The sequence below is a fragment of the Oncorhynchus clarkii genome, chromosome 23 (genome assembly GCF_045791955.1).
Source record: "Oncorhynchus clarkii lewisi isolate Uvic-CL-2024 chromosome 23, UVic_Ocla_1.0, whole genome shotgun sequence".
NCBI classification, from domain to species: domain Eukaryota; kingdom Metazoa; phylum Chordata; class Actinopteri; order Salmoniformes; family Salmonidae; genus Oncorhynchus; species Oncorhynchus clarkii.
Genome location: NC_092169.1, coordinates 43883645 through 43909159, shown reverse-complemented (window position 1 = coordinate 43909159; position 25515 = coordinate 43883645). Strand labels below are relative to the sequence as shown.

Sequence of the window (25515 nt, the reverse complement as noted above, 5' to 3'; positions counted from 1 at the left end):
AGAAATGTCCTCTGGTTTGATAAAACAAAAGTAGAACTGTTTGGCCATAATGACCATCATTATGTTTGGAGGAAAAAGGGGGAGCCTTGCAAGCCGAAGAACACCATCCCAACCGTGAAGCACAGGGGTGTCAGCATCATGTTGTGGGGTTGCTTTGTTGCAGGAGGGACTGGTGTACCTCACAAAATAGTTGGCATCATGAGGCAGAAAATATGTGGATATATTGAAGCAACATCTCATGACATCAGTGAGGAAGTTGAAGCTTGGTCGCAAATGGGTCTTCCAAATGGACAATGACCCCAAGCATACTTCCAATGTCATGGCAAAAGGGCTTAAGGACAACAAAGTCAAGGTATTGGAGTGGCCATCACAAAGCCCTGACCTCAACCCTATAGAAAATGTGTGGGCAGAACTGAAAAAGCGTGTGGGAGCAGGGAGGCCTACAATAATGACTCAGTTACAGGAGGAATGGGCCAAAATTCACCCAACTTATTGTGGGAAGCTTGTGGAAGGCTACCCGAAACGTTTGACCCAAGTTACGAAATGTAAAGGCAATGCTACCAAATACTAATTAAGTGTTTATACATTTCTGGCCCACTGGGAATGTGTTGAAAGAAATAAAAGCTGAAATAAATCATTCTCTGTACTGTTATTCTGACATTTCACATTCTTAAAATAAAGTGGTGATCCTAACTGACAGGGACTTTTTACCTGGATTAAATGTTAGAACTACCAATATTACAACCAATTTAACAACCAATATAACAACATTACAACCAATATAACTACAAATATAGCAATATAACAACAATATTACAACCAATATAACAACCAATATAACAACCAATATAACAATACAACAACCAATATAACAAACAATATAACAACCAATATAACAATACAACAGCCAATATAACAACCAATATTACAACCAATACAACTTCTAACAATATTACAACCAATATAACAACCAATACAACAAGATAATGACCAATATAACAATATTACAACCAATATTACAACCAATACAACTTCTAACAATATTACAACCAATATTACATCCAATATAACAATACAACAACCAATATAACAATACAACAGCCAATATAACAACCAATACAACTTATAACAATAACCAATACAGCAACAAATATAACAACCAATACAACTTAAAACAACCAATATAACAATATTACAACCAATACAAATCAAATCAAATTTTATTTGTCACATACACATGGTTAGCAGATGTTAATGCGAGTGTAGCAAAATGCTTGTGCTTCTAGTTCCGACAATGCAGTAATAACCAACAAGTAATCTAGCTAACAATTCCAAAACTACTACCTTATAGACAGAAGTGTAAGGGGATAAAGAATATGTACATAAAGATATACAGTGCCTTGCGAAAGTATTCGGCCCCCTTGAACTTTGCGACCTTTTGCCACATTTCAGGCTTCAAACATAAAGATATAAAACTGTATTTTTTTGTGAAGAATCAACAACAAGTGGGACACAATCATGAAGTGGAACGACATTTATTGGATATTGCAAACTTCTTTAACAAATCAAAAACTGAAAAATTGGGCGTGCAAAATTATTCAGCCCCTTTACTTTCAGTGCAGCAAACTCTCTCCAGAAGTTCAGTGAGGATCTCTGAATGATCCAATGTTGACCTAAATGACTAATGATGATAAATACAATCCACCTGTGTGTAATCAAGTCTCCGTATAAATGCACCTGCACTGTGATAGTCTCAGAGGTCCGTTAAAAGCGCAGAGAGCATCATGAAGAACAAGGAACACACCAGGCAGGTCCGAGATACTGTTGTGAAGAAGTTTAAAGCTGGATTTGGATACAAAAAGATTTCCCAAGCTTTAAACATCCCAAGGAGCACTGTGCAAGCGATAATATTGAAATGGAAGGAGTATCAGACCACTGCAAATCTACCAAGACCTGGCCATCCCTCTAAACTTTCAGCTCATACAAGGAGAAGACTGATCAGAGATGCAGCCAAGAGGCCCATGATCACTCTGGATGAACTGCAGAGATCTACAGCTGAGGTGGGAGACTCTGTCCATAGGACAACAATCAGTCGTATATTGCACAAATCTGGCCTTATGGAAGAGTGGCAAGAAGAAAGCCATTTCTTAAAGATATCCATAAAAAGTGTTGTTTAAAGTTTGCCACAAGCCACCTGGGAGACACACCAAACATGTGGAAGAAGGTGCTCTGGTCAGATGAAACCAAAATTTAACTTTTTGGCAACAATGCAAAACGTTATGTTTGGCGTAAAAGCAACACAGCTGAACACACCATCCCCACTTTCAAACATGGTGGTGGCAGCATCATGGTTTGGGCCTGCTTTTCTTCAGCAGGGGCAGGGAAGATGGTTAAAATTGATGGGAAGATGGATGGAGCCAAATACAGGACCATTCTGGAAGAAAACCTGATGGAGTCTGCAAAAGACCTGAGACTGGGACGGAGATTTGTCTTCCAACAAGACAATGATCCAAAACATAAAGCAAAATCTACAATGGAATGGTTCAAAAATAAACATATCCAGGTGTTAGAATGGCCAAGTCCAGACCTGAATCCAATCGAGAATCTGTGGAAAGAACTGAAAACTGCTGTTCACAAATGCTCTCCATCCAACCTCACTGAGCTCGAGCTGTTTTGCAAGGAGGAATGGGAAAAAATGTCAGTCTCTTGATGTGCAAAACTGATAGAGACATACCCCAAGCGACTTACAGCTGTAATCGCAGCAAAAGGTGGCGCTACATAGTATTAACTTAAGGGGGCTGAATAATTTTGCACGCCCAATTTTTCAGTTTTTGATTTGTTAAAAAAGTTTGAAATATCCAATAAATGTCGTTCCACTTCATGATTGTGTCCCACTTGATGTTGATTCTTCACAAAAAAATACAGTTTTATATCTTTATGTTTGAAGCCTGAAATGTGGCAAAAGGTCGCAAAGTTCAAGGGGGCCGAATACTTTCGCAAGGCACTGTATGAATGAGTGACGGTACAGAGCGGCATAGGCAAGATACAGTAGATGGTATTGAGTGCAGTATATACATATGAGATGAGTATGTAAACAAAGTGGCATAGTTCCAGTGGCTAGTGATACATGTATTACATAAAGATGCAGTAGATGATATAGAGTACAGTATATACATATACATATGAGATGAACAATGTAGGGTATGTAAACATTATATTAGGAAGCATTGTTTAAAGTGGCTAGTGATATATTTTACATCATTTCCCATCAATTCCCATTATTAAAGTGGCTGGAGTTGAGTCAGTGTGTTGGCAGCAGCCACTCAATGTTAGTGGTGGCTGTTTAACAGTCTGATGGCCTTGAGATAGAAGCTGTTTTTCAGTCTCTCGGTCCCAGCTTTGATGCACCTGTACTGACCTCGCCTTCTGGATGATAGCGGGATGAACAGGCAGTGGCTCGGGTGGTTGTTGTCCTTGATGATCTTTATGGCCTTCCTGTGACATCGGGTGGTGTAGGTGTCCTGGAGGGCAGGTAGTTTGCCCCCGGTGATGCGTTGTGAAGACCTCACTACCCTCTGGAGAGCCTTACGGTTGTGGGCGGAGCAGTTGTCGTACCAGGCGGTGATACAGCCCGACAGGATGCTCTCGATTGTGCATCTGTAGAAGTTTGTGAGTGCTTTTGGTGACAAGCCGAATTTCTTCAGCCTCCTGAGGTTGAAGAGGCGCTGCTGCGCCTTCTTCACGATGCTGTCTGTGTGGGTGGACCAATTCAGTTTGTCTGTGATGTGTACGCCGAGGAACTTAAAACTTACTACCCTCTCCACTACTGTTCCATCGATGTGGATAGGGGGGTGTTCCCTCTGCTGTTTCCTGAAGTCCACAATCATCTCCTTAGTTTTGTTGACGTTGAGTGTGAGGTTATTTTCCTGACACCACACTCCGAGGGCCCTCACCTCCTCCCTGTAGGCCGTCTCGTCGTTGTTGGTAATCAAGCCTACCACTGTTGTGTCGTCTGCAAACTTGATGATTGAGTTGGAGGCGTGCGTGGCCACGCAGTCGTGGGTGAACAGGGAGTACAGGAGAGGGCTGAGAACGCACCCTTGTGGGGCCCCAGTGTTGAGGATCAGCGGGGTGGAAATGTTGTTGCCTACCCTCACCACCTGGGGGCGGCCTGTCAGGAAGTCCAGTACCCAGTTGCACAGGGCGGGGTCGAGACCCAGGGTCTCGAGCTTGATGACGAGCTTGGAGGGCACTATGGTGTTAAATGCCGAGCTGTAGTCGATGAACAGCATTCTCACATAGGTATTCCTCTTGTCCAGATGGGTTAGGGCAGTGTGCAGTGTGGTTGAGATTGCATCGTCTGTGGACCTATTTGGGCGGTAAGCAAATTGGAGTGGGTCTAGGGTGTCAGCTAGGGTGGAGGTGATATGGTCCTTGACTAGTCTCTCAAAGCACTTCATGATGACGGAAGTGAGGGCTACGGGGCGGTAGTCGTTTAGCTCAGTTACCTTAGCTTTCTTGGGAACAGGAACAATGGTGGCCCTCTTGAAGCATGTGGGAACAACAGACTGGGATAGGGATTGATTGAATATGTCCGTAAACACACCAGCCAGCTGGTCTGCGCATGCTCTGAGGGCGTGGCTGGGGATGCCGTCTGGGCCTGCAGCCTTGCGAGGGTTGACACGTTTAAATGTTTTCCTCACGTCGGCTGCAGTGAAGGAGAGTCCGCATGTTTTAGTTGCGGGCCGTGTCAGTGGCACTGTATTGTCCTCAAAGCGGGCAAAAATGTTATTTAGTCTGCCTGGGAGCAAGACATCCTGGTCCATGACGGGGCTGGTTTTCTTTTTGTAATCCGTGATTGACTGTAGACCCTGCCACATACCTCTTGTATCTGAGCCGTTGAATTGAGATTCTACTTTGTCTCTATACTGACGCTTAGCTTGTTTGATTGCCTTGCGGAGGGAATAGTTACACTGTTTGTATTCAGTCATGTTTCCGGTCACCTTGCCCTGATTAAAAGCAGTGGTTCGGGCTTTCAGTTTCACGCGAATGCTGCCATCAATCCACAGTTTCTGGTTTGGGAATGTTTTAATCGTTGCTATGGGAACGACATCTTCAACGCATGTTCTAATGAACTCGCTCACCGAATCAGCGTATTCGTCAATGTTGTTGTCTGACGCAATACGAAACATATCCCAGTCCACGTGATGGAAGCAGTCTTGAAGTGTGGAATCAGATTGGTCGGACCAGCGTTGAACAGACCTCATTGCGGGAGCTTCTTGTTTTAGTTTCTGTCTGTAGGCAGGGATCAACAAAATGGAGTCGTGGTCAGCTTTTCCGAAAGGAGGGCGGGGCAGGGCCTTATATGCGTCGCGGAAGTTAGAATAGCAGTGATCCAAGGTTTTTCCAGCCCTGGTTGCGCAATCGATATGCTGATAAAATTTAGGGAGTCTTGTTTTCAGATTAGCCTTGTTAAAATCCCCAGCTACAATGAATGCAGCCTCTGGATAAATGGATTCCAGTTTGCAAAGAGTCAAATAAAGTTCGTTCAGAGCCATCGATGTGTCTGCTTGGGGGGGAAATATATACGGCTGTGATTTTAAACGAAGAGAATTCCCTTGGTAGATAATGCGGTTGACATTTGATTGTGAGGAATTCTAAATCAGGTGAACAGAAGGACTTGAGTACCTGTATGTTGTTATGATCACACCACGTCACGTTAACCATGAAGCATACGCCCCCGCCCCTCTTCTTACCAGAAAGATGTTCGTTTCTGTCTGCGCGATGCGTGGAGAAACCAGTTGGCTGCACCGACTCCGATAGCGTCTCTCCAGTGAGCCATGTTTCCGTGAAGCAAAGAACGTTACAGTCTCTGATGTCCCTCTGGAATGCTACCCTTGCTCGGATTTCATCAACCTTGTTGTCAAGAGATTGGACATTGGCGAGAAGAATGCTAGGGAGTGGTGCACGATGTGCCCGTCTCCGGAGTCTGACCAGAAGACCGCTCCGTTTCCCCCTTTTACGAAGTCGTTTTTTTGGGTCGCCGGCTGGGATCCATTCCGTTGTCCTGGGTGAAAGGCAGAACACAGGATCCGCTTCGCGAAAGTCATATTCTTGGTCGTACTGATGGTGAGTTGACGCTGCTCTTATGTTCAGTAGTTCTTCTCGACTGTATGTAATGAAACCTAAGATGACCTGGGGTACCAATGTAAGAAATAACACGTAAAAAAACAAAAAACTGCATAGTTTCCTAGGAACGCGAAGCGAGGCGGCCATCTCTGTCGGCGCCGGAAGTACCAACAACCAATATAACAAGATAATGACCAATATAACAATATTACAACAAATACAACAATACAACAATATTACAACCAATACAACAATATTACAACCAATACAACAACCAATTTAACAAGATAATGAACAATATAACAATATTACAACTAATATAACACGATAATGACCAATACAACAATATTACAACCAATACAATATTACAACCAATAAAACAACCAATATAACAAGATAATGACCAATATAACAATATTACAACCAATATAACAAGATAATGACCAATATAACAATATTATAACCAATATAACAATATTACAACCAATCCAACAACCAATATAACAAGATAATGACCAATATAACAATATTATAACCAATATAACAATATTACAACCAATCCAACAACCAATATAACAAGATAATGACCAATATAACAGTATTACAACCAATATAACACGATAATGACCAATATAACAATTTTACAACCAATATAACAATATTACAACCAATCCAACAACCAATAACAAGATAATGACAAATATAACAATGGATATAACAATACAACAACCAATATAACAATATTACAACCAATATAACAAGATAATGACCAATATAACAATGAATATACCAATACAACAACCAATATAACAAGATAATGACCAATATAACAATATTACAACCAATATAACAATATTACAACCAATATAACAAGATAATGACCAATATAACAATGAATATACCAATACAACAACCAATATAACAAGATAATGACCAATATAACAATGAATATACCAATACAACAACCAATATAACAAGATAATGACCAATATAACAATATTACAACCAATATAACAATATTACAACCAATATAACAAGATAATGACCAATATAACAATGAATATACCAATACAACAACCAATATAACAAGATAATGACCAATATAACAATATTACAACCAATATAACAATATTACAACCAATATAACAAGATAATGACCAATATAACAATATTACAACCAATATAACAATATTACAACCAATATAACAAGATAATGACCAATATAACAATATTACAACCAATATGACAACTAATATAACCAATACAACAATATTACAACCAATATGACAACTGATACAACAATATCACAACCAATATCACAACCAATATAACAACTAATATAACCAATACAACAATATTACAACCAATATGACAACTGATACAACAATATCACAACCAATCCAACAACCAATATAACAACCAATAACAAGATAATGACAAATATAACAATGAATATACCAATACAACAACCAATATAACAAGATAATGACAAATATAACAACATTACAACCAATACAACAATCAATTTAACAAGATAACGACCAATATCACAATGAATATACCAATACAACAACCAATATAAAAATATTACAACCGGTATAACAACATTACAACCAATATAACAATATTACAACCAATATGACAACTGATACAACAATATCACAACCAATATAACAATATACAGTGCATTCAGAAAGTATTCAGACCCCTTGACCTTTTCCACATTTTGTTATGTTACAGTCTTATTCTAAAATGGATCACATCGTTTTTTCCCCTCATCAATCTGCACACAATACTCATAATGACAAAGCAACAACAGAAGAAAAAAGCCCAGGAAATATCACATTTACAGAAGTATTCAGACCCTTTACTTAGTACTTTATTGAAGCACCTTTGGCAGCGATTACAGCCTCACGTCTTCTTGGGTATGACTCTACAAGTTTGGAACACCTGTATTTGGGGAGTTTCTCCCATTCTTCTCTGCAGATCCTCTCAAGCTCTGTCAGGTTGGATGGGGAGTGTTGCTGCACAGCTATTTTCAGGTCTCTCCAGAGATGTTCAATAGGGTTCAAGTCCAGGCTCTGGCTGGGCCACTCAAGGACATTCAGACTTGTCCCGAAGCCACTCCTGTGTTGTCTTGTCTGTGTGGTTAGGGTCGTTGTCCTGTTGGAAAGTGAACATTCGCCCCAGTCTGAGGTCCTGAGAGCTCTGGAGCAGGTTTTCATCAAGGATCTTTCTGTACTTTGCTCCGTTCATCTTTCCCTCAATCCTGACTAGTCTCCCAGTCCATGCTGCTGAAAAACATCCCCACAGCATGATGTTGCCAACCCCATGCTTCATCGTAGGGATGGTGCCAGATTTCCTCCAGACGTGATGCTTGGCAATCAGGCCAAAGAGTTCAATCTTGGTTTCATCAGACCAGAGAATCTTGTTTCTCATAGTCTGACTCCTTTAGGTGCCTTCTGGCAAACTCCAAGTGGGCTATCATGTGCCTTTTACTGAGAAGTGGCTTCCGTCCGGCCACTCTTCCATAAAGGCTTGATTGATGGAGTGCTGCAGAGATGGTTGTCCTTCTGGAAGGTTCTCCCATCTCCATAGAGGAACTCTATCAGATCGACAATCATCTCCCTGACCAAGGCCCTTTGCTCAGTTTGGCTGGGCGGCCAGCACTAGGAAGAGTCTCGGTGGTTCCAAACTTCTTCCATTTAAGAATGATGGAGGCCACTGTGTTCTTGGGGACCTTCAATGCCGCAGACATTTTACATACCCTTCCCCAGATCTGTGCCTCGACAAAATTCCTTCCATCTCATGGCTTGATTTTTGTTCAGACATGCACTGTCACCTGTGGGACCTTATATTGACAGGTGTGTGTCTTTCCAAATCATGTCCAATCAATTGAGCTTACCACTGGTGGACTCTAATCAAGTGGTAGAACCATCTCGAGGGTGATCAATGGAAACAGGATGCATCCAAGCTCAATTTTGAGTCCCATAGCAAAGGGTCTGAATACTTATGTTAATTATTTTAACTGTTTTCTTTTTGTCATTATTGGGTATTCTGTGTAGATTGCTGTGATTTTGGGGGGGATTTTTTTATACCCATTTTAGAATAAGGCTGTAAAGTAACAAAATGTGGAAAATGTAAAGGGGTCTGAATACTTTCTGAAGGCACTGTAACAACCAAAATAAAAACCAATATAACTGGCAATATAACAACCAATACAACAACCAATATAACATTTTAGTAAGGTAATAATAAGGCTGCATTGTCTTATTTGAAATGCCTGTTCAAATGTTCTAAATGGAATAACTCTGGGATGTGCCCAATGTGTCAGTCAAGGTGTAGTGTACTCTCAACTATATACATAGTGTACAGGAGGCTGACAGTTTGCCTCAGCGTGTTCCCTGGTGACCATCAGGCGTTCCGCATTGCATGTAAATTCCCTGTCAGACATGGCGGATCAAATCGGCTCGCTGCTGCCTCCCAGAGCTGACAGGGGAGGAAAGGAGTGTTGAGTGGGCACCTTCCTTCTCCTCCGCTCCACTCCCCTCAACTTCAATCCCCTCTGCTCCCCTCCACTCTGCTCCCCTCCTCTCCACTCCACTCTGATCCCCTCCGCTCCCCTCCCCTCCACTCCACTCCTAGGAGTCTAGATGGAAATGAGGCAGACCCACTCAGTCAGAGCTGAGGGAAAGGGAATCCACCTTCACACCACATCCTCTGGCCCAGAAGTCAGGGCCCCAAAGGCTGGTGTCTGGACACAGCATAGCACATCTGGTTTCCTTGTTCTCTCTCTCTCTCCCCCCTCTCTCTCTCTGTCTCCCTCCCCCCTCTCTCTCTGTGTGTGTGTGTAAAAACCAGCAGGCATTGTTCAAAACCCTCATCATTTTCCAATGCAAATACTTTCACCCAGACATTCACTTTATTATCTGCACTTACTGCTGAGTTCCAGGGACATTTATATCACAGAGTCCAGTAGCTGTAGAGGTATGAGGTGAAATATGCCCTCCATATCTCCACAGTGGGGGGTTGGTGATATCCTGTCTCTGATTGGGCTGCCTCTGTCTGGGGCTCTGATCAGCACAGCCTGGGGATGGATGTTCTGTCTGAATAATGAATGCCTTTTCCCTAGCTGTGGCCAAGAAAAAGTGTCTACCAAAATGTTCCATGTACTGTTTTTTTCTGTCTGTGAAGCCTACCTCCTTCCGCCTCTGCCTGTTATAATGAGAATAACAGAAGCCTTTATAGAAATGTTTTTTCTTCACCCTTTTAGACAGCTCATTAAGTGAAGTTTCTACTTTAAGACGAAAGGAAAGGTGCATGTCAAACCCTTCCAGTACATCTCTGGCATAGCAGTGGTTCTTTGGAAAGTACATTCACATTGCTGAGCTTTGTGGCACTAACAATTCTGCTTAGCTTGCTGTCCAATGCTACTCTCTCTCATTAACGTACACAACACAAACACCTCTGTTTAGAGATCTAGCACGTCTGGCAAATAGAAGGTGCACCTTTTGTTTCCATCTCTGTCTTCTCAGACACTGTGTGCCTCTCTCAGGTAGGTCATGGCTCTCAGAATGCCACCTATCTTAGCTAATGCAGTAGCTGTCAGACAGATAGAATTCATCTTTGTCATGGCCTCCACTGAGATTAAGTCATTGGGGTTGAGAAATGGGTTTGATATACATCCATCCTCCACAGGCCAAAGACTAACCGAGCATTAACCACTGTAGTAATATCTGTAGAGCACAGGGTCTAAAGGACAGGTCTATAGCCATACTGTCATATTTCAGGCAGCAGTGAAAAGTCAGACAATACACAGATTTGTGACTGATTTCACCCATGTAGGAATAACTGAATAATTTAGAAAATCCTTTTGTGAATCCTTTTGATGCTCAAGATCTGTTTAATGAGGGTGACCTGTGGATAACTATCAATGTCTCAAACACAGTGCTTATAACAAATTCCTCTGGTCAACTGTCACCATGTCACTGTGACTTATTTACTTACCTATTTGACTCCATGTAAAGGATCCAGGTATTTCTATCACCAACGTGACATTGCATCATCAAAACAAATCAATATAGGGGAAAACAACCTGGAACAACCGGTCACATCATGCCTTCTCTACAGTGCTCAATACATGTCTGAAATACCTGCTCCCTGATCAGCTCAGGCTCTCCTGCAGACCTACAATACATTTTTAGGTACTTCAGGCGGCCTGCCGTGTGTCTGTGTCTGTGTGCTACCATACTGCCACCCTCAGGCATTTAATGGTTCAGTACCCCCACATCCCTGGTTATACACCTGTCTCCTGCTTGGCTGAAGGAGACATCCCTGGTTATACACCTGTCTCCTGCTTGGCTGAAGGAGACATCCCTGGTTATACACCTGTCTCCTGCTTGGCTGAAGGAGACATCCCTGGTTATACAAGTTCTCCCACTTAAAAAGATGAGAAAGGCCTGTAATTTTCATCATAGGTACACTTCAACTATGACAGACAAAATGAGGAGGAAAAATCCAGAAAATCACATTGTAGGATTTTTAATGAATTTATTTGCAAATTATGGTGGAAAATAAGTATTTGGTCACCTACAAACAAGCAAGATTTCTGGCTCTCACAGACCTGTAACTTCTTCTTGAAGAGGCTCCTCTGTCCTCCACTCGTTACCTGTATTAATGGCACCTGTTTGAACTTGTTATCAGTATAAAAGACACCTGTCCACAACCTCAAACAGTCACACTCCAAACTCCACTATGGCCAAGACCAAAGAGCTGTCAAAGGACACCAGAAACAAAATTGTAGACCTGCACCAGGCTGGGAAGACTGAATCACGCAAGATCTCACCCCGTGGGGTCAAAATGATCACAAGAACGGTGAGCAAAAATCCCAGAACCACATGGGGGGACCTAGTGAATGACCTGCAGAGAGCTGGGACCAAAGTAACAAACGCCTACCATCAGTAACACACTATGCCGCCAGGGACTCAAATCCTGCAGTGCCAGACGTGTCCCCCTGCTTAAGCCAGTACATGTCCAGACCCGTCTGAAGTTTGCTAGAGAACATTTGGATGATCCAGAAGAAGATTGGGAGAATGTCATATGGTCAGATGAAACCAAAATATAACTTTTTTGTAAAAATTCAACTCGTCGTTTTTGGAGGACAAAGAATGCTGAGTTGCATCCAAAGAACACCATACCTACTGTGGAGCATGGGGGTGGAAACATCATGCTTTGAGGCTGTTTTTCTGCAAAGGGACCAGGACGACTGATCTGTGTAAAGGGAAGAATGATGTATCGTGAGATTTTGAGTGAAAACCTCCTTCCATCAGCAAGGGCATTGAAGATGAAACGTGGCTGGGTCTTTCAGCATGACAATGATCCCAAACACACTGCCCGGGCAACGAAGGAGTGGCTTCATAAGAAGCATTTCAAGGTCCTGGAGTGGCCTAGCCAGTCTCCAGATCTCAACCCCATAGACAATCTTTGGAGGGAGTTGAAAGTCTGTGTTGCCCAGCAACAGCCCCAAAACATCACTGCTCTAGAGGAGATCTGCATGGAGGAATGGGCCAAAATACCAGCAACAGTGTGTGAAAACCTTGTGAAGACTTACAGAAAACGTTTGACCTCTGTCATTGCCAACAAAGGGTATATAACAAAGTATTGAGAAACTTTTGTTATTGACCAATATTTATTTTCTACCATAATTTGCAAATAAATTCATTAAAAATCCTACAATGTGATTTTCTGGAATTTTTTTTCTCATTTTGTCTGTCATAGTTGAAGTGTACCTATGATGAAAATTACAGGCCTCTCTCATCTTTTTAAGTGGGAGAACTTGCACAATTGGTGGCTGACTAAATACTTTTTTGCCCCACTGTACATCTGTCTCCTGCTTGGCTGAAGGAGACATCCCTGGTTATACACCTGTCTCCTGCTTGGCTGAAGGAGACATCCCTGGTTATACACCTGCTCTTAGCTGAAGGAGATACCCCTGGTTATACACCTGCTCTTAGCTGAAGGAGACATCCCTGGTTATACACCTGCTCTTGGGTGAAGGAGACATCACTGGTTATACACCTGCTCTTGGCTGAAGGAGACACCCCTAGTTATACACCTGCTCGTGGCTGAAGGAGACATCCCTGGTTATACACCTGCTCGTGGCTGAAGGAGACATCCCTGGTTATACACCTGCTCGTGGCTGAAGGAGACATCCCTGGTTATTCACCTGCTCGTGGCTGAAGGAGACATCCCTGGTTATTCACCTGCTCGTGGCTGAAGGAGACATCCCTGGTTATTCACCTGCTCGTGGCTGAAGGAGACATCCCTGGTTATACACCTGCTCGTGGCTGAAGGAGACACCCCTGGTTATACACCTGCTCGTGGCTGACGGAGACACCCCTGGTTATTCACCTGCTCGTGGCTGAAGGAGACATCCCTGGTTATTCACCTGCTCGTGGCTGAAGGAGTCATCCCTGATTATACACCTGCTCGTGGCTGAAGGAGACATCCCTGATTATACACCGTGCTCTTGGCTGAAGGAGTCATCCCTGGTTATACACCTGCTCGTGGCTGAAGGAGTCATCCCTGGTTATTCACCTGCTCGTGGCTGAAGGAGTCATCCCTGATTATACACCTGCTCGTGGCTGAAGGAGACATCCCTGATTATACACCTGCTCGTGGCTGAAGGAGTCATCCCTGGTTATACACCTGCTCGTGGCTGAAGGAGTCATCCCTGGTTATACACCTGCTCGTGGCTGAAGGAGTCATCCCTGGTTATTCACCTGCTCGTGGCTGAAGGAGTCATCCCTGGTTATACACCTGCACGTGGCTGAAGGAGTCATCCCTGGTTATTCACCTGCTCATGGCTGAAGGAGTCATCCCTGGTTATTCACCTGCTCGTGGCTGAAGGTGTCATCCCTGGTTATTCACCTGCTCGTGGCTGAAGGAGTCATCCCTGGTTATACACCTGCTCGTGGCTGAAGGAGACATCCCTGGTTATTCACCTGCTCGTGGCTGAAGGAGTCATCCCTGGTTATTCACCTGCTCGTGGCTGAAGGAGTCATCCCTGGTTATTCACCTGCTCGTGGCTGAAGGAGTCATCCCTGGTTATTCACCTGCTCGTGGCTGAAGGAGTCATCCCTGGTTATACACCTGCTCGTGGCTGAAGGAGTCATCCCTGGTTATACACCTGCTCGTGGCTGAAGGAGTCATCCCTGGTTATACACCTGCTCGTGGCTGAAGGAGACATCCCTGATTATACACCTGCTCGTGGCTGAAGGAGTCATCCCTGGTTATACACTATACACCTGCTCGTGGCTGAAGGAGTCATCCCTGGTTATACACCTGCTCGTGGCTGAAGGAGACATCCCTGGTTATACACCTGCTCGTGGCTGAAGGAGTCATCCCTGGTTATTCACCTGCTCGTGGCTGAAGGAGTCATCCCTGGTTATTCACCTGCTCGTGGCTGAAGGAGTCATCCCTGGTTATACACCTGCTCGTGGCTGAAGGAGTCATCCCTGGTTATACACCTGCTCGTGGCTGAAGGAGTCATCCCTGGTTATACACCTGCTCGTGGCTGAAGGAGACATCCCTGGTTATACACCTGCTCGTGGCTGAAGGAGTCATCCCTGGTTATACACCTGCTCGTGGCTGAAGGAGACATCCCTGGTTATACACCTGCTCGTGGCTGAAGGAGTCATCCCTGGTTATACACCTGCTCGTGGCTGAAGGAGTCATCCCTGGTTATTCACCTGCTCGTGGCTGAAGGAGACATCCCTGGTTATTCACCTGCTCGTGGCTGAAGGAGTCATCCCTGGTTATACACCTGCTCGTGGCTGAAGGAGTCATCCCTGGTTATACACCTGCTCGTGGCTGAAGGAGTCATCCCTGGTTATACACCTGCTCGTGGCTGAAGGAGTCATCCCTGGTTATTCACCTGCTCGTGGCTGAAGGAGTCATCCCTGGTTATTCACCTGCTCGTGGCTGAAGGAGTCATCCCTGGTTATTCACCTGCTCGTGGCTGAAGGAGTCATCCCTGGTTATACACTATACACCTGCTCGTGGCTGAAGGAGTCATCCCTGGTTATACACCTGCTCGTGGCTGAAGGAGACATCCCTGGTTATACACCTGCTCGTGGCTGAAGGAGTCATCCCTGGTTATTCACCTGCTCGTGGCTGAAGGAGACATCCCTGGTTATACACCTGCTCGTGGCTGAAGGAGACATCCCTGGTTATACACCTGCTCGTGGCTGCTCGTGGCTGAAGGAGACATCCCTGGTTATACACCTGCTCGTGGGTGAAGGAGACATCCCTGATTATGCACCTGCTCGTGGCTGAAGGAGACATCCCTGGTTATACACCTGCTCGTGGCTGAAGGAGTCATCCCTGGTTATTCACCTGCTCTTGGCTGAAGGAGACATCCCTGGTTATTCACCTGCTCGTGGCTGATGGAGTCATCCCTGATTATACACCTGCTCGTGGCTGAAGGAGACATCCCTGGTTATTCACCTGCTCGTGGCTGAAGGACCGGTTTACTTTGTTTGTTGTTGTTGCATTGTCCAGAAGGAACCTGCAAGTAAGCATTACGTTGGACGATGTATACCATGTGTATCCTGCACATACTGTACGACTGATACACTTGAGGATGCCTTTGAATATTAACTGTACAAACTGCTAGGGGAAAGATTGACATGTTGGTTAGGTGATGCTGTCCCAAAGGTGCTCCATGATGTAATACTGATGCTTTCCCTCTGTTCCATAGGTGCTCCATGGTGTAATACTGATGCTTTCCCTCTGTCCCATAGGTGCTCCATGAGCCCCTTATTGATGAGGACCCAGTGTTCATCACCACCTGTACAGAGAGAGAGCTGAGGAAGAGGAAGAAGAGGAAGTTCAGTCTGTGGGTCCGCCAGTGCACATCCACTGGTTTCATCTGTCAGGTACTGTGCGTGCGCATGAAAGAAGAAAATGAGAGAAAGGGAGATGGCGTGAGCAGTGGAGGAAGAATGAGGGGAGGGAGGGACTGCAGCCTCTTGGTTTTCTACTCTTATATCTGGGAGCTAGTACTGTACTTAGCCAACTTTGTGACAAAGACTGTCCACCTTCAATTACACCCAGTACAACCACACTGGGGCTTTCACAGGACTAGTTGCAATTGGTCTAGACTGTAGAGGACACCAACACTGCAGGACAGGACAATCAGACCATGCCCTTCCCCCTCACTCAGACACAGCTGAGAGATCCAGAAACAAACTGTGATTGGATGACTGATGTGGGACCATCCAGTCCCTCAATCAGTCTCCAGAACCAATGTTTTATTACTGATTCCCAGGAGAAGGAGCCAGTCCACTTAGTATAATTGCTCTCTGTTCTTGGTGGGAGTATGATACGCCAAATGACTGCTGCCCCATGCCTCAAACAGATCCAGGAAGACATGAGAATGTGTAGATATGCACGGGCCGTGTCCCAGTTGGTGGGAAGAAGAATCAATCGATCATGTCCTTTTTTTGTGTAGCTTTCTCTTACTTGAAAACTACAGGGTTCATTTTGTCAATAGAAAACTACAGGGTTAGTAGTATTGTCAATAGAAAACAACAACAGGGTTAGTAGTATTGTCAATAGAAAACTACAGGGTTAGTAGTATTGTCAATAGAAAACTACAGGGTTAGTAGTATTGTCAATGGAAAACTACAGGGTTAGTAGTATTGTCAATGGAAAACTACAGGGTTAGTAGTATTGTCAATGGAAAACGACAGGGTTAGTAGTATTGTCAATGGAAAACGACAGGGTTAGTAGTATTGTCAATAGAAAACAACAGGGTTAGTAGTATTGTCAATAGAAAACTACAGGGTTAGTAGTATTGTCAATAGAAAACTACAGGGTTAGTAGTATTGTCAATAGAAAACTACAGGGTTAGTAGTATTGTCAATAGAAAACTACAGGGTTAGTAGTATTGTCAATGGAAAACTACAGGGTCAGTAGTATTGTGATTGGAAAACTACAGGGTCAGTAGTATTGTCAATGGAAAACTACAGGGCCAGTAGTATTGTCAATGGAAAACTACAGGGCCAGTAGTATTGTCAATGGAAAACTACAGGGCCAGTAGTATTGTCAATGGAAAACTACAGGGTTAGCATTAGTGCCTTGCTCAAGGTCATATTGACAGATTTGTTTTGCCTTGTCGGCTCAAGGAATTCGAACCAGTGACCTTTTGGTTACTGGCCCAATGCTCTTAAACGCTAGGATACCTGATTGTGGTGGTATTGACTGTCTCTGTCTCTCATCCAGATCTATGTGCATCTGAAGGAGGGCCAGGGTCCTGATGGGTTGGCCACCCTGAAGAACAAGCCTCAGCTCCACAGTATGGTGGCCAAACAGCTGTGTCAGAACCTCTCAGGCCGCAACAGTATCATCTTCACCGGGCCCAGCATCACCAGCCTCAACCTGTACCAGGAGTTTGAGAAACAGGGTAGATCTTTCATCCCATTTATCTCTTTACTCCTCATTCTTTCCATCTACCTCTTTCCCCTCTTTCACGCTCTCTGCCCTCTCACTCTTTACAGTACTGTAATCTCCTTCCTGCTGATCCTCTGCCGTTTTTAATTACCATAAACGACCTCCGGCTACTGTAGCACTGAAATTGAAGACTGTCAATTGAAGTTCACCTTGAGACTTCCCTGAGAACCAATATGTAAATTGTGTGTATTCTGCTTCCATGCCTACCACCCACTAAGCTGCGTAACTGGCCATACAGTAAACTGTGAAGATGACGTACATAAAATTCTCCTGATTCTTATTTTGGAAACCGAGAGCACCAGTTCATCCTATTGTTAATAAACAGAGCAAACAGCTCTTTAAAAATGAGAAATGCCATTGTCTTTCGTTCACCCCTTGTTGAGTAAGAGGTGGTAGAGGGAGAGTCTGTCCTCAGTGCCCTCCACTAGGCTTTATCCTCTGCTCTCAATCTCAACACTGACTGAGCACCTGTAAGGCCAGACAAAATTGATTCACTGTTTAACAGATTTTCCCCCCAGAAAAGTGAGGCAAGAGAGCGAAAAAATCACAAAAAAAACAAATTTGTTCATTAGGTGGATAAGGAAAAACAGTACTTTACAACATTGTCCTAAGCTATATGGACATGAACAATAGGCGAAATCTTCAATTTCAGACAGATTTAGCGATTATTATTATTATTATTATGAATACACAAATGAACAGTAATGAACATTATTCACATAGGATGTATAATAGAATGCAATATTCTATCATATTAAAAAATGATAAAATAAAATGATGTATGAATGTATTATCAGTTCATTAATCTACTTAATTGTATAGCCTAACAAATTCAAGAATAATTGACAATAAATAATTGTAATCAAATTTAAAATGTTGCATAATAATGAGTTAATTATGTGAATGCATCACTATAGCCTAGGCGTTAACAAAATATTCCTACAAATATGATTAGGCCTCTCATTGACTAGTAGGCCTTGTAGAAAGATGGTCAATCAAGTTAGGTCTGCCAAATGTAATGTAGCATTGGAAAAAATACATTACATGCTGACCAGACCGGACACGTCTGGTGCGCGAGCGTCGCAAAATACATTTAGAAATCCAAGTTATTCAGTTATTGCACCCACACTGCCAATCACCATTTAAATTCAAAGATGAAAAAGCCTGGAAGGAGGAGAGATGGCTAGAAACAATTTGGTTGGCCGTGTTATGTGTGGATTAATTGGCAGAGTAGAGGACCTTGTGCATTTCAGGTAAAATAACAACTCAATGTTTATATCCCAGGACAAATTAGATAGCAAAAGCAAGCTAGCTTAATAGGACAAATTAGCTAGCAAGTGCAAGCTAACTAGCTAAATTGCCATACATGTTTAATGCTTTTCGACCTGTCCCCAAATGAATGTAATTGGTTCAGAGTTTGTTTTGCTATTTTAACCTGCGTGTCGTGATCGCGTTTGGTGTAGGGGGACAAAATACATTTATGCACGATGGCGCACGCGCGCAGCCGGTTTGGGTTCCGAAAATTAGAGCCCAGTAACTTCGAGCCCAGTAACTTTGCTGACCGCATCCTCCTTAGATTGTCTCGTCTTGCTGCCACGAAAAGCCCCCACCTGCTGATCTGCACGAAGTGTGTACGTGCCACTGGTGATGTACTTTGCTGGCCTTGCTAGCTGTTCTCCGCGGCGCATCATCACTTCAAACGCATTCCGTCGTGGTGTTATTAGTTGGTTTACTACTACTGGTCGTACCGGTAAAATGTAAGTTATGAATCGCAAATCACCATTCAGCTTACACACTTCAATTCATGAATCATCTTGAGTTCAATTTGGTTGTCCAAAATACTATCCGTTTGAACTGTGTCTTTGCTGATGAATGCCCTGATCTCTGGCCAGTCAATTGGTGAAATTACATTGTTGTTTCGTCTATTATTTGCTTCTAATAGATCTGCAAATGATACAATAACCTGTTTGGGATAGGGGGCAGCATTTTCATGTTCGGATGAAAAGCATGCCCAGAGTAAACTTCCTGCTACTCAGGCCCAGAAGCTAATATATGCATATTATTAGTAGTATTGGATAGAAAACACAGAAGTTTCTAAAACTGTTTGAATGATGTCTGTGAGTATAACAGAACTCATATGACAGGCGAAAACCTGAGAAAAATCCAACCAGGAAGTGGGTAATCTGAGGTTTGTAGTTTTTCAACTCATTGCCTATCGAATATACAGTGTCTATTGGGTCCTACGGCTTCCACTAGATGTCAACAGTCTTTATAACTTTGTTTGAGGCTTCTACTGTGAAGTGTGGGCGAATGAGAGCTGATTGAGTAAGAGGTGTGCCAGAGTGGCATGAGCTGATCATGCGCGCGCGCATCCGTTAGAGCGACCTGTGTTCCATTGCATTTCTAAAGACAAAGGAATTCTCCGGTTGGAACATTATTGAAGATTTATGTTAAAAACAACCTAAAGATGGATTCTATACATTGTTTGAACTTTTCGTCTGAACTTTCGTCTGGACTTGCCCGCGCCTCATGAGTTTGGATTTGTTTACTAAACGCCCTAACAAAAGGAGGTATTTGGACATAAATGATGGACTTTATCGAACAAAACAAACATTTATTGTGGAACTGGGAATCATGGGAGTGCATTCTGATGAAGATCATCAAAGGTATATTATTTATAATACTATTTCTGACTTTTACTGACTCCACAACATGGCGGGTATCTGCATGGCTTGTTTTTGTGTCTGAGCGCCGTACTCAGATTATTGCATGGTTTGCTTTTTCCGTAATGCTTTTTTGAAATCTGACACAGCGGTTGCATTAAGGAGAAGTATATCTATAATTCTGTGCATAATACTTGTATCTTTTATCAAAGTGTATTATGAGTGTTTCTGTAAATTTATGTGGCTCTCTGCAAATTTGCGGATGTTTGAGGCACTTTACTGACCATAAAGCGCCAATGTAAACTGAGATTTTTGGATATAAATATGAACTTTATCGAACAAAACATACATGTATTGTGTAACATGAAGTCCTATGAGTGCCATCTGAAGAAGATCCTCAAAGGTTAGTGATTAATTTGATCTCTATTTATGCTTTTTGTGACTCCTCTCTTTGGCTGGAAAATGGCTGTATGTGTTTTTGTGACTAGGCTCTGACCTAACATAATCATATGTTGTGCTTTCGCTGTAAAGCCTTTTTGAAATCGGACACAATGGGTAGATTAATAAGAAGTTAAAGCTTTAATTTGGTGTATTGCACTTGTGAATACAAGATAGGGCTAGCGGAACCCCTAGCCCTAACAAGATAACAATGCATTTAACCAACTGTTTGTTTATAATGAGGGACGTCCCACGTTTAACCTGGACACAAATAGTTGGAATTTGCGCTGGCTTCAGCCACGCCTGCATGAGAGAGAAATTAAATATCTGCACGTCGCCTGCAGGTGTGAGCGTGTGTGTTTCACTGTCCATTCCGAGGCTTGCACATGATCTGAGGCTGCTTGGTCTCTTGGGCATCAACTTGGGAAAGCCTCAAGGGAGAGCGGACAGTGCATGATAAACAAAGAGCCGCGTTGGCCAAACATATTATTTTTCTTCGGTGTGTGGAGAAAAGTGAGGCGAGGCATCCGTTAAACAGTAATTCAACTTTGTCCAGCCTAATCTGGGCCATCTCTCATTACAGCAGGAGGGTGGGTTATAGGAAAGAAGAGGGTTAATATTCAGCACACATCAGGATCAAAGCACCCACAAGTACATTACATTGTGCACACAGAAGTAGATTTAGCAGTGTGGTGGAACATTTAGCTGAAAATCCTTTTTGAATGTTGCACCATCCTGAACGTGACGAAGATGTCTAAAGTTGTGTGTTTGTCCTCTGCCAGAGATCTACTGCTGTGGGCTGCTGAGCACCAGGAAGAGTGACTGCACCGGCCTGCCCCAGTGCATGCTGGTGAACCCTGAGAGCCCACAGCAGAGAGGCCAGTCCCGCAGCATGATGAGAGGCAACACCTCCCTCATCAGCTGGTACAACAAGGGACACTTCCGCTTCCTTACCAACGCCTACTCACCCACCAAGGAAGGTGAGGACTCTCTTCAACCAGTGTTATATTAACAACGTTTTCTTTTTCATACCTTTTCATTCAGAAGATGCGTTCAGGTGGATGTTTAAACTGTGTTCAATCATGGACATAGATTTGTGGTGAACTGCCTTCAATTTTAAAGCAAAACGTTTCCTTATTTTGATCATGTCAACCTACTGCATCACTAGAATGTTCAGAAATGGAGCATCATTATGAAGCTCTTTAGGGCTGACTGATACAAAATGAGTCACCACCCACCATTGACATGATGTGGATTTCCCAGATCAAAGTAACTCCTAGGTGTTAATGCACTCATAATCTACCCTGTAGACTGCTGGGGAACCGTCATGAAACACCTCATCATTCTCTCTCCCTGTATGAGGATGGAGTGATGATCAGAGATAATGAGAAAATCCCTGTTTGGCACGTGAAAAGGTTTCTCACCTCAGACACATTTAATCCCATTTGTAAAATAAGAGGTGAGAAAATGCATTATATCTGGATAGATAAACAGCATGGATCCAGAGTAGATGAGTGGAATCGATGGAGAGTTAATATTCCCACTCCCGAGTGGTGCAGCGGTCTAAGGCACTGCATCTCAGTGGTAGAGGCGTCACTACAGACCCTAGTTTGATTCCAGGCTGAATCACAACCGGACGTGATTGGGAGTTTCATATTGACAATTGGCCCAGCGTCGTCCGGGTCGGCCCGCTGTAGGCCGTCATTGTAAATAAGAATTTGTTCTTAACTGACTTACCTAGTTAAATCAAGGCTAAATCAAATAAAAACATGAAAATCTACCCAATCTGAATGAATCCAAGAGAGGATGTAGGTATTTTTCATTGTCCCTCAATCCAGTACAAATGATCTCACTACTGATAATATAAAAACCCAAAATACAGCAAAACACAACCCCCTCCCACCCTTCTGTTTTCTTTTCAATCGTTTCTTATACATACTTGTCATTATTTTCTTTGGATAGTTAAGTGGTGGTCATAGCATTTCATTATAGCTACAGAGAAAGCCATCTGACCTTTGAATAAATATAACACTGTATCATTTGTGAAATGGCTGTGAAATGAAGTAATCATGTGAACGACTGAAGCTGAGGCAATGGTGAGGGAGAGTCAGAGAAATATTTCCAAATTGAGACCTTGCCAGGGCTGCTGCTAAATTATATTCTTAAATTCTGTTAAGAAAAAATCCATTGTGTTTCCTGACTGATATGAGGTTACTCTGATCTCGCATTTATTTTTCAAATTACCCTCCAGTAACTTTCCAATTTGTAGTGTAATTAGCATAAAATACCTGAGGATAATTTTTATGGAAGCTACAGACGGAGGTTCAGTCAAGGTAATCGTATCAAAGGCCTGCTAATGGTTCAATTGGGATCCAGGGGACTACTAGACTCGTTCCCTCGCAGCTACCTCCATAATTACACTAACTCCTCATGTTCATCTATTTTTCATGTGGTGCTTCACCTGTAATCAGTTTATTTTAGGTATTGGGTTGATACTTTTTAAAATGCGTTTCTCCTAGCTATGCTAGTAAGCACTCAGTCCTGTTTTTCTTGTTTCAGATCAAGGTATTTTCCGCAGAATATATTGGTTATTTTGGCGCTATAGTGAGAAACCATCCAAATGTGATTTTGAGGCCTGCAGTTTAGTTATGTACAGCATCACTCTTTATCCAGTTACAGATAGGCTATACTTTACTGTTAAGATATTATGCCCCAAATTTCACCTGTATTGTACTTTGTCACCGAGTCTGAACATCTGTTTACATAATACTTCTGTTTTTAACTCTGTGAAATTTGATTCCCACTCCCATTAGACTTCTCTGAGTCATGTGTTGGGTTCCAGCTCCCATTAGCCTTCTCTGAGTCATGTGTTGGGTTCCAGGGGTGATCATCAAGAGGAAAAGTGGTGAGATTCCCTGTCCGCTGGCTGTGGAGGCCTTCGCTGCACACCTCAGCTACATCTGCAAGTATGACGACAAGTACAGCAAGTGAGTCACTAATTAGCCCACTAGTTGACATACTGGATTTATTGTAGTAATTTGTACTAATTTGTCATCCTGGGAGAAAGGTGTTTGCCTATATCAATGTTCATCATCATAGCACAGGGCTGGCCAACCCGTCTCCTGAGAAGCTACAGGGCTTTTGCTCCAACCCTAGCTATAGCACACCGGATTCTACTAGCTGCTAACAAGGACTGATTAGCTGAATCAGCTGTGTTACGAGGTTGGAGCAAAAACATGCCTACCCAGTAGCTCTCCATGAGTCTGCCGTCCTGGATTACTGTTGGTCTAGTGAAATTATTTTGATATGGCAAAGTATTATGCTGTTCCAAATTCATGAATATTGCGAGGTCCCTACGGCTTCATTGGGACATGATAGCTGTGTCAGCTATAAACCTTCCCCCGGTGCTGCAATACAGAGAGTCAGCCTGACTCTCCCCGTGCTGCAATACAGAGAGTCAGCCTGACTCCCCCCGTGCTGCTGTACAGAGCGCCAGCCTGACTCTCCCCGTGCTGCTGTACAGAGAGTCAGCCTGACTCCCCTCCCGTGCTGCTGTACAGAGAGTCAGCCGGACTCTCCCCGTGCTGCTGTACAGCGAGTCAGCCTGACTCTCCCCGGTGCTGCTATACAGAGAGTCAGCCTGACTCCCCCCGGTGCTGCTATACAGAGAGTCAGCCTGACTCCTCCCGGTGCTGCTGTACAGAGAGTCAGCCTGGCTCCCCCCGGTGCTGCTGTACAGAGAGTCAGCCTGGCTCCCCCCGGGGCTGCTGTACAGAGAGTCAGCCTGGCTCCCCCCGGTGCTGCTGTACAGAGAGTCAGCCTGACTCCCCCCGGTGCTGCTGCACAGAGAGTCAGCCTGGCTCCCCCCGGTGCTGCTGTACAGAGAGTCAGCCTGACTCCCCCCGGTGCTGCTGTACAGAGAGTCAGCCTGACTCCCCCCGGTGCTGCTGCACAGAGAGTCAGCCTGGCTCCCCCCGGTGCTGCTGTAAAGAGAGTCAGCATGACTCCCCTCGGTGCTGAAGTACAGAGAGTCAGCCTGGCTTCCCCCTGTGCTGCTGTACAGAGAGTCAGCCTGGCTCCCCCCGGTGCTGCTGTACAGAGTGTCAGCCTGGCTCCCCCCGGTGCTGCTGTACAGAGCGCCAGCCTGACTCCCCCCGGTGCTGCTGTACAGAGCGCCAGCCTGACTCCCCCCGTGCTGCTGTACAGAGCATTAGCCTGACTCCCCCCGGTGCTGCTATACAGAGCGCCAGCCTGACTCCCCCCGTGCTGCTGTACAGAGAGTCAGCCTGACTCCCCCAGTGCTGCTGTTCAGAGAGTCAGCCTGACTCCCCCCGTGCTCCAGATTCGATCTTCCAACACCTGGAGAAGGAAATGTTTCAAGAATCGCATTAATATGATTTAGCAATCTACTGATATGCACAGCATGGCGCATTCCTATGCCCCAAATGGAGAACAGCGCCAAGTGATGTTAACGCCGGTCAAAGATGGAAGCCTTCAATTAAGGGGACAAGAGGAGTGATAGATGGCATATTGCTCAACACACACACACACCAGGGAGAATGTCACTTTACTTCTCTCCCTCTCTAACCTCTCTCTGCCTCCAATTAGTTTGGAGATTGGACAGTAATTAGATGTTGTTCTGTACCTCAAAGGACAACACTTGTGGGTGTGCAGAACTGCAGATTACATCTGGAGAGCCAGAAACCAGAACTTTAGCTGAATATCGCTCCTCCTCACCGCTAACCAATGCCTCATACATAGTCATGGAGAC

The 25515-nt window shown here is 43.8% G+C and overlaps 1 protein-coding gene across 1 annotated transcript in view; it reads left to right on the top strand.

Annotated features, from left to right (window-relative positions):
• Positions 1 to 25515, top strand: part of LOC139381770 (piggyBac transposable element-derived protein 5-like) — a 34074-nt gene that overhangs the window by 8068 nt on the left and 491 nt on the right. Inside the window, exons 3-6 of the mRNA XM_071125522.1 lie at positions 15933 to 16067; positions 17416 to 17596; positions 21527 to 21724; positions 23626 to 23731. Of these exons, the coding sequence (XP_070981623.1) occupies positions 15933 to 16067; positions 17416 to 17596; positions 21527 to 21724; positions 23626 to 23731 (620 nt within the window). The remainder of the gene's footprint in view (positions 1 to 15932; positions 16068 to 17415; positions 17597 to 21526; positions 21725 to 23625; positions 23732 to 25515) is intronic.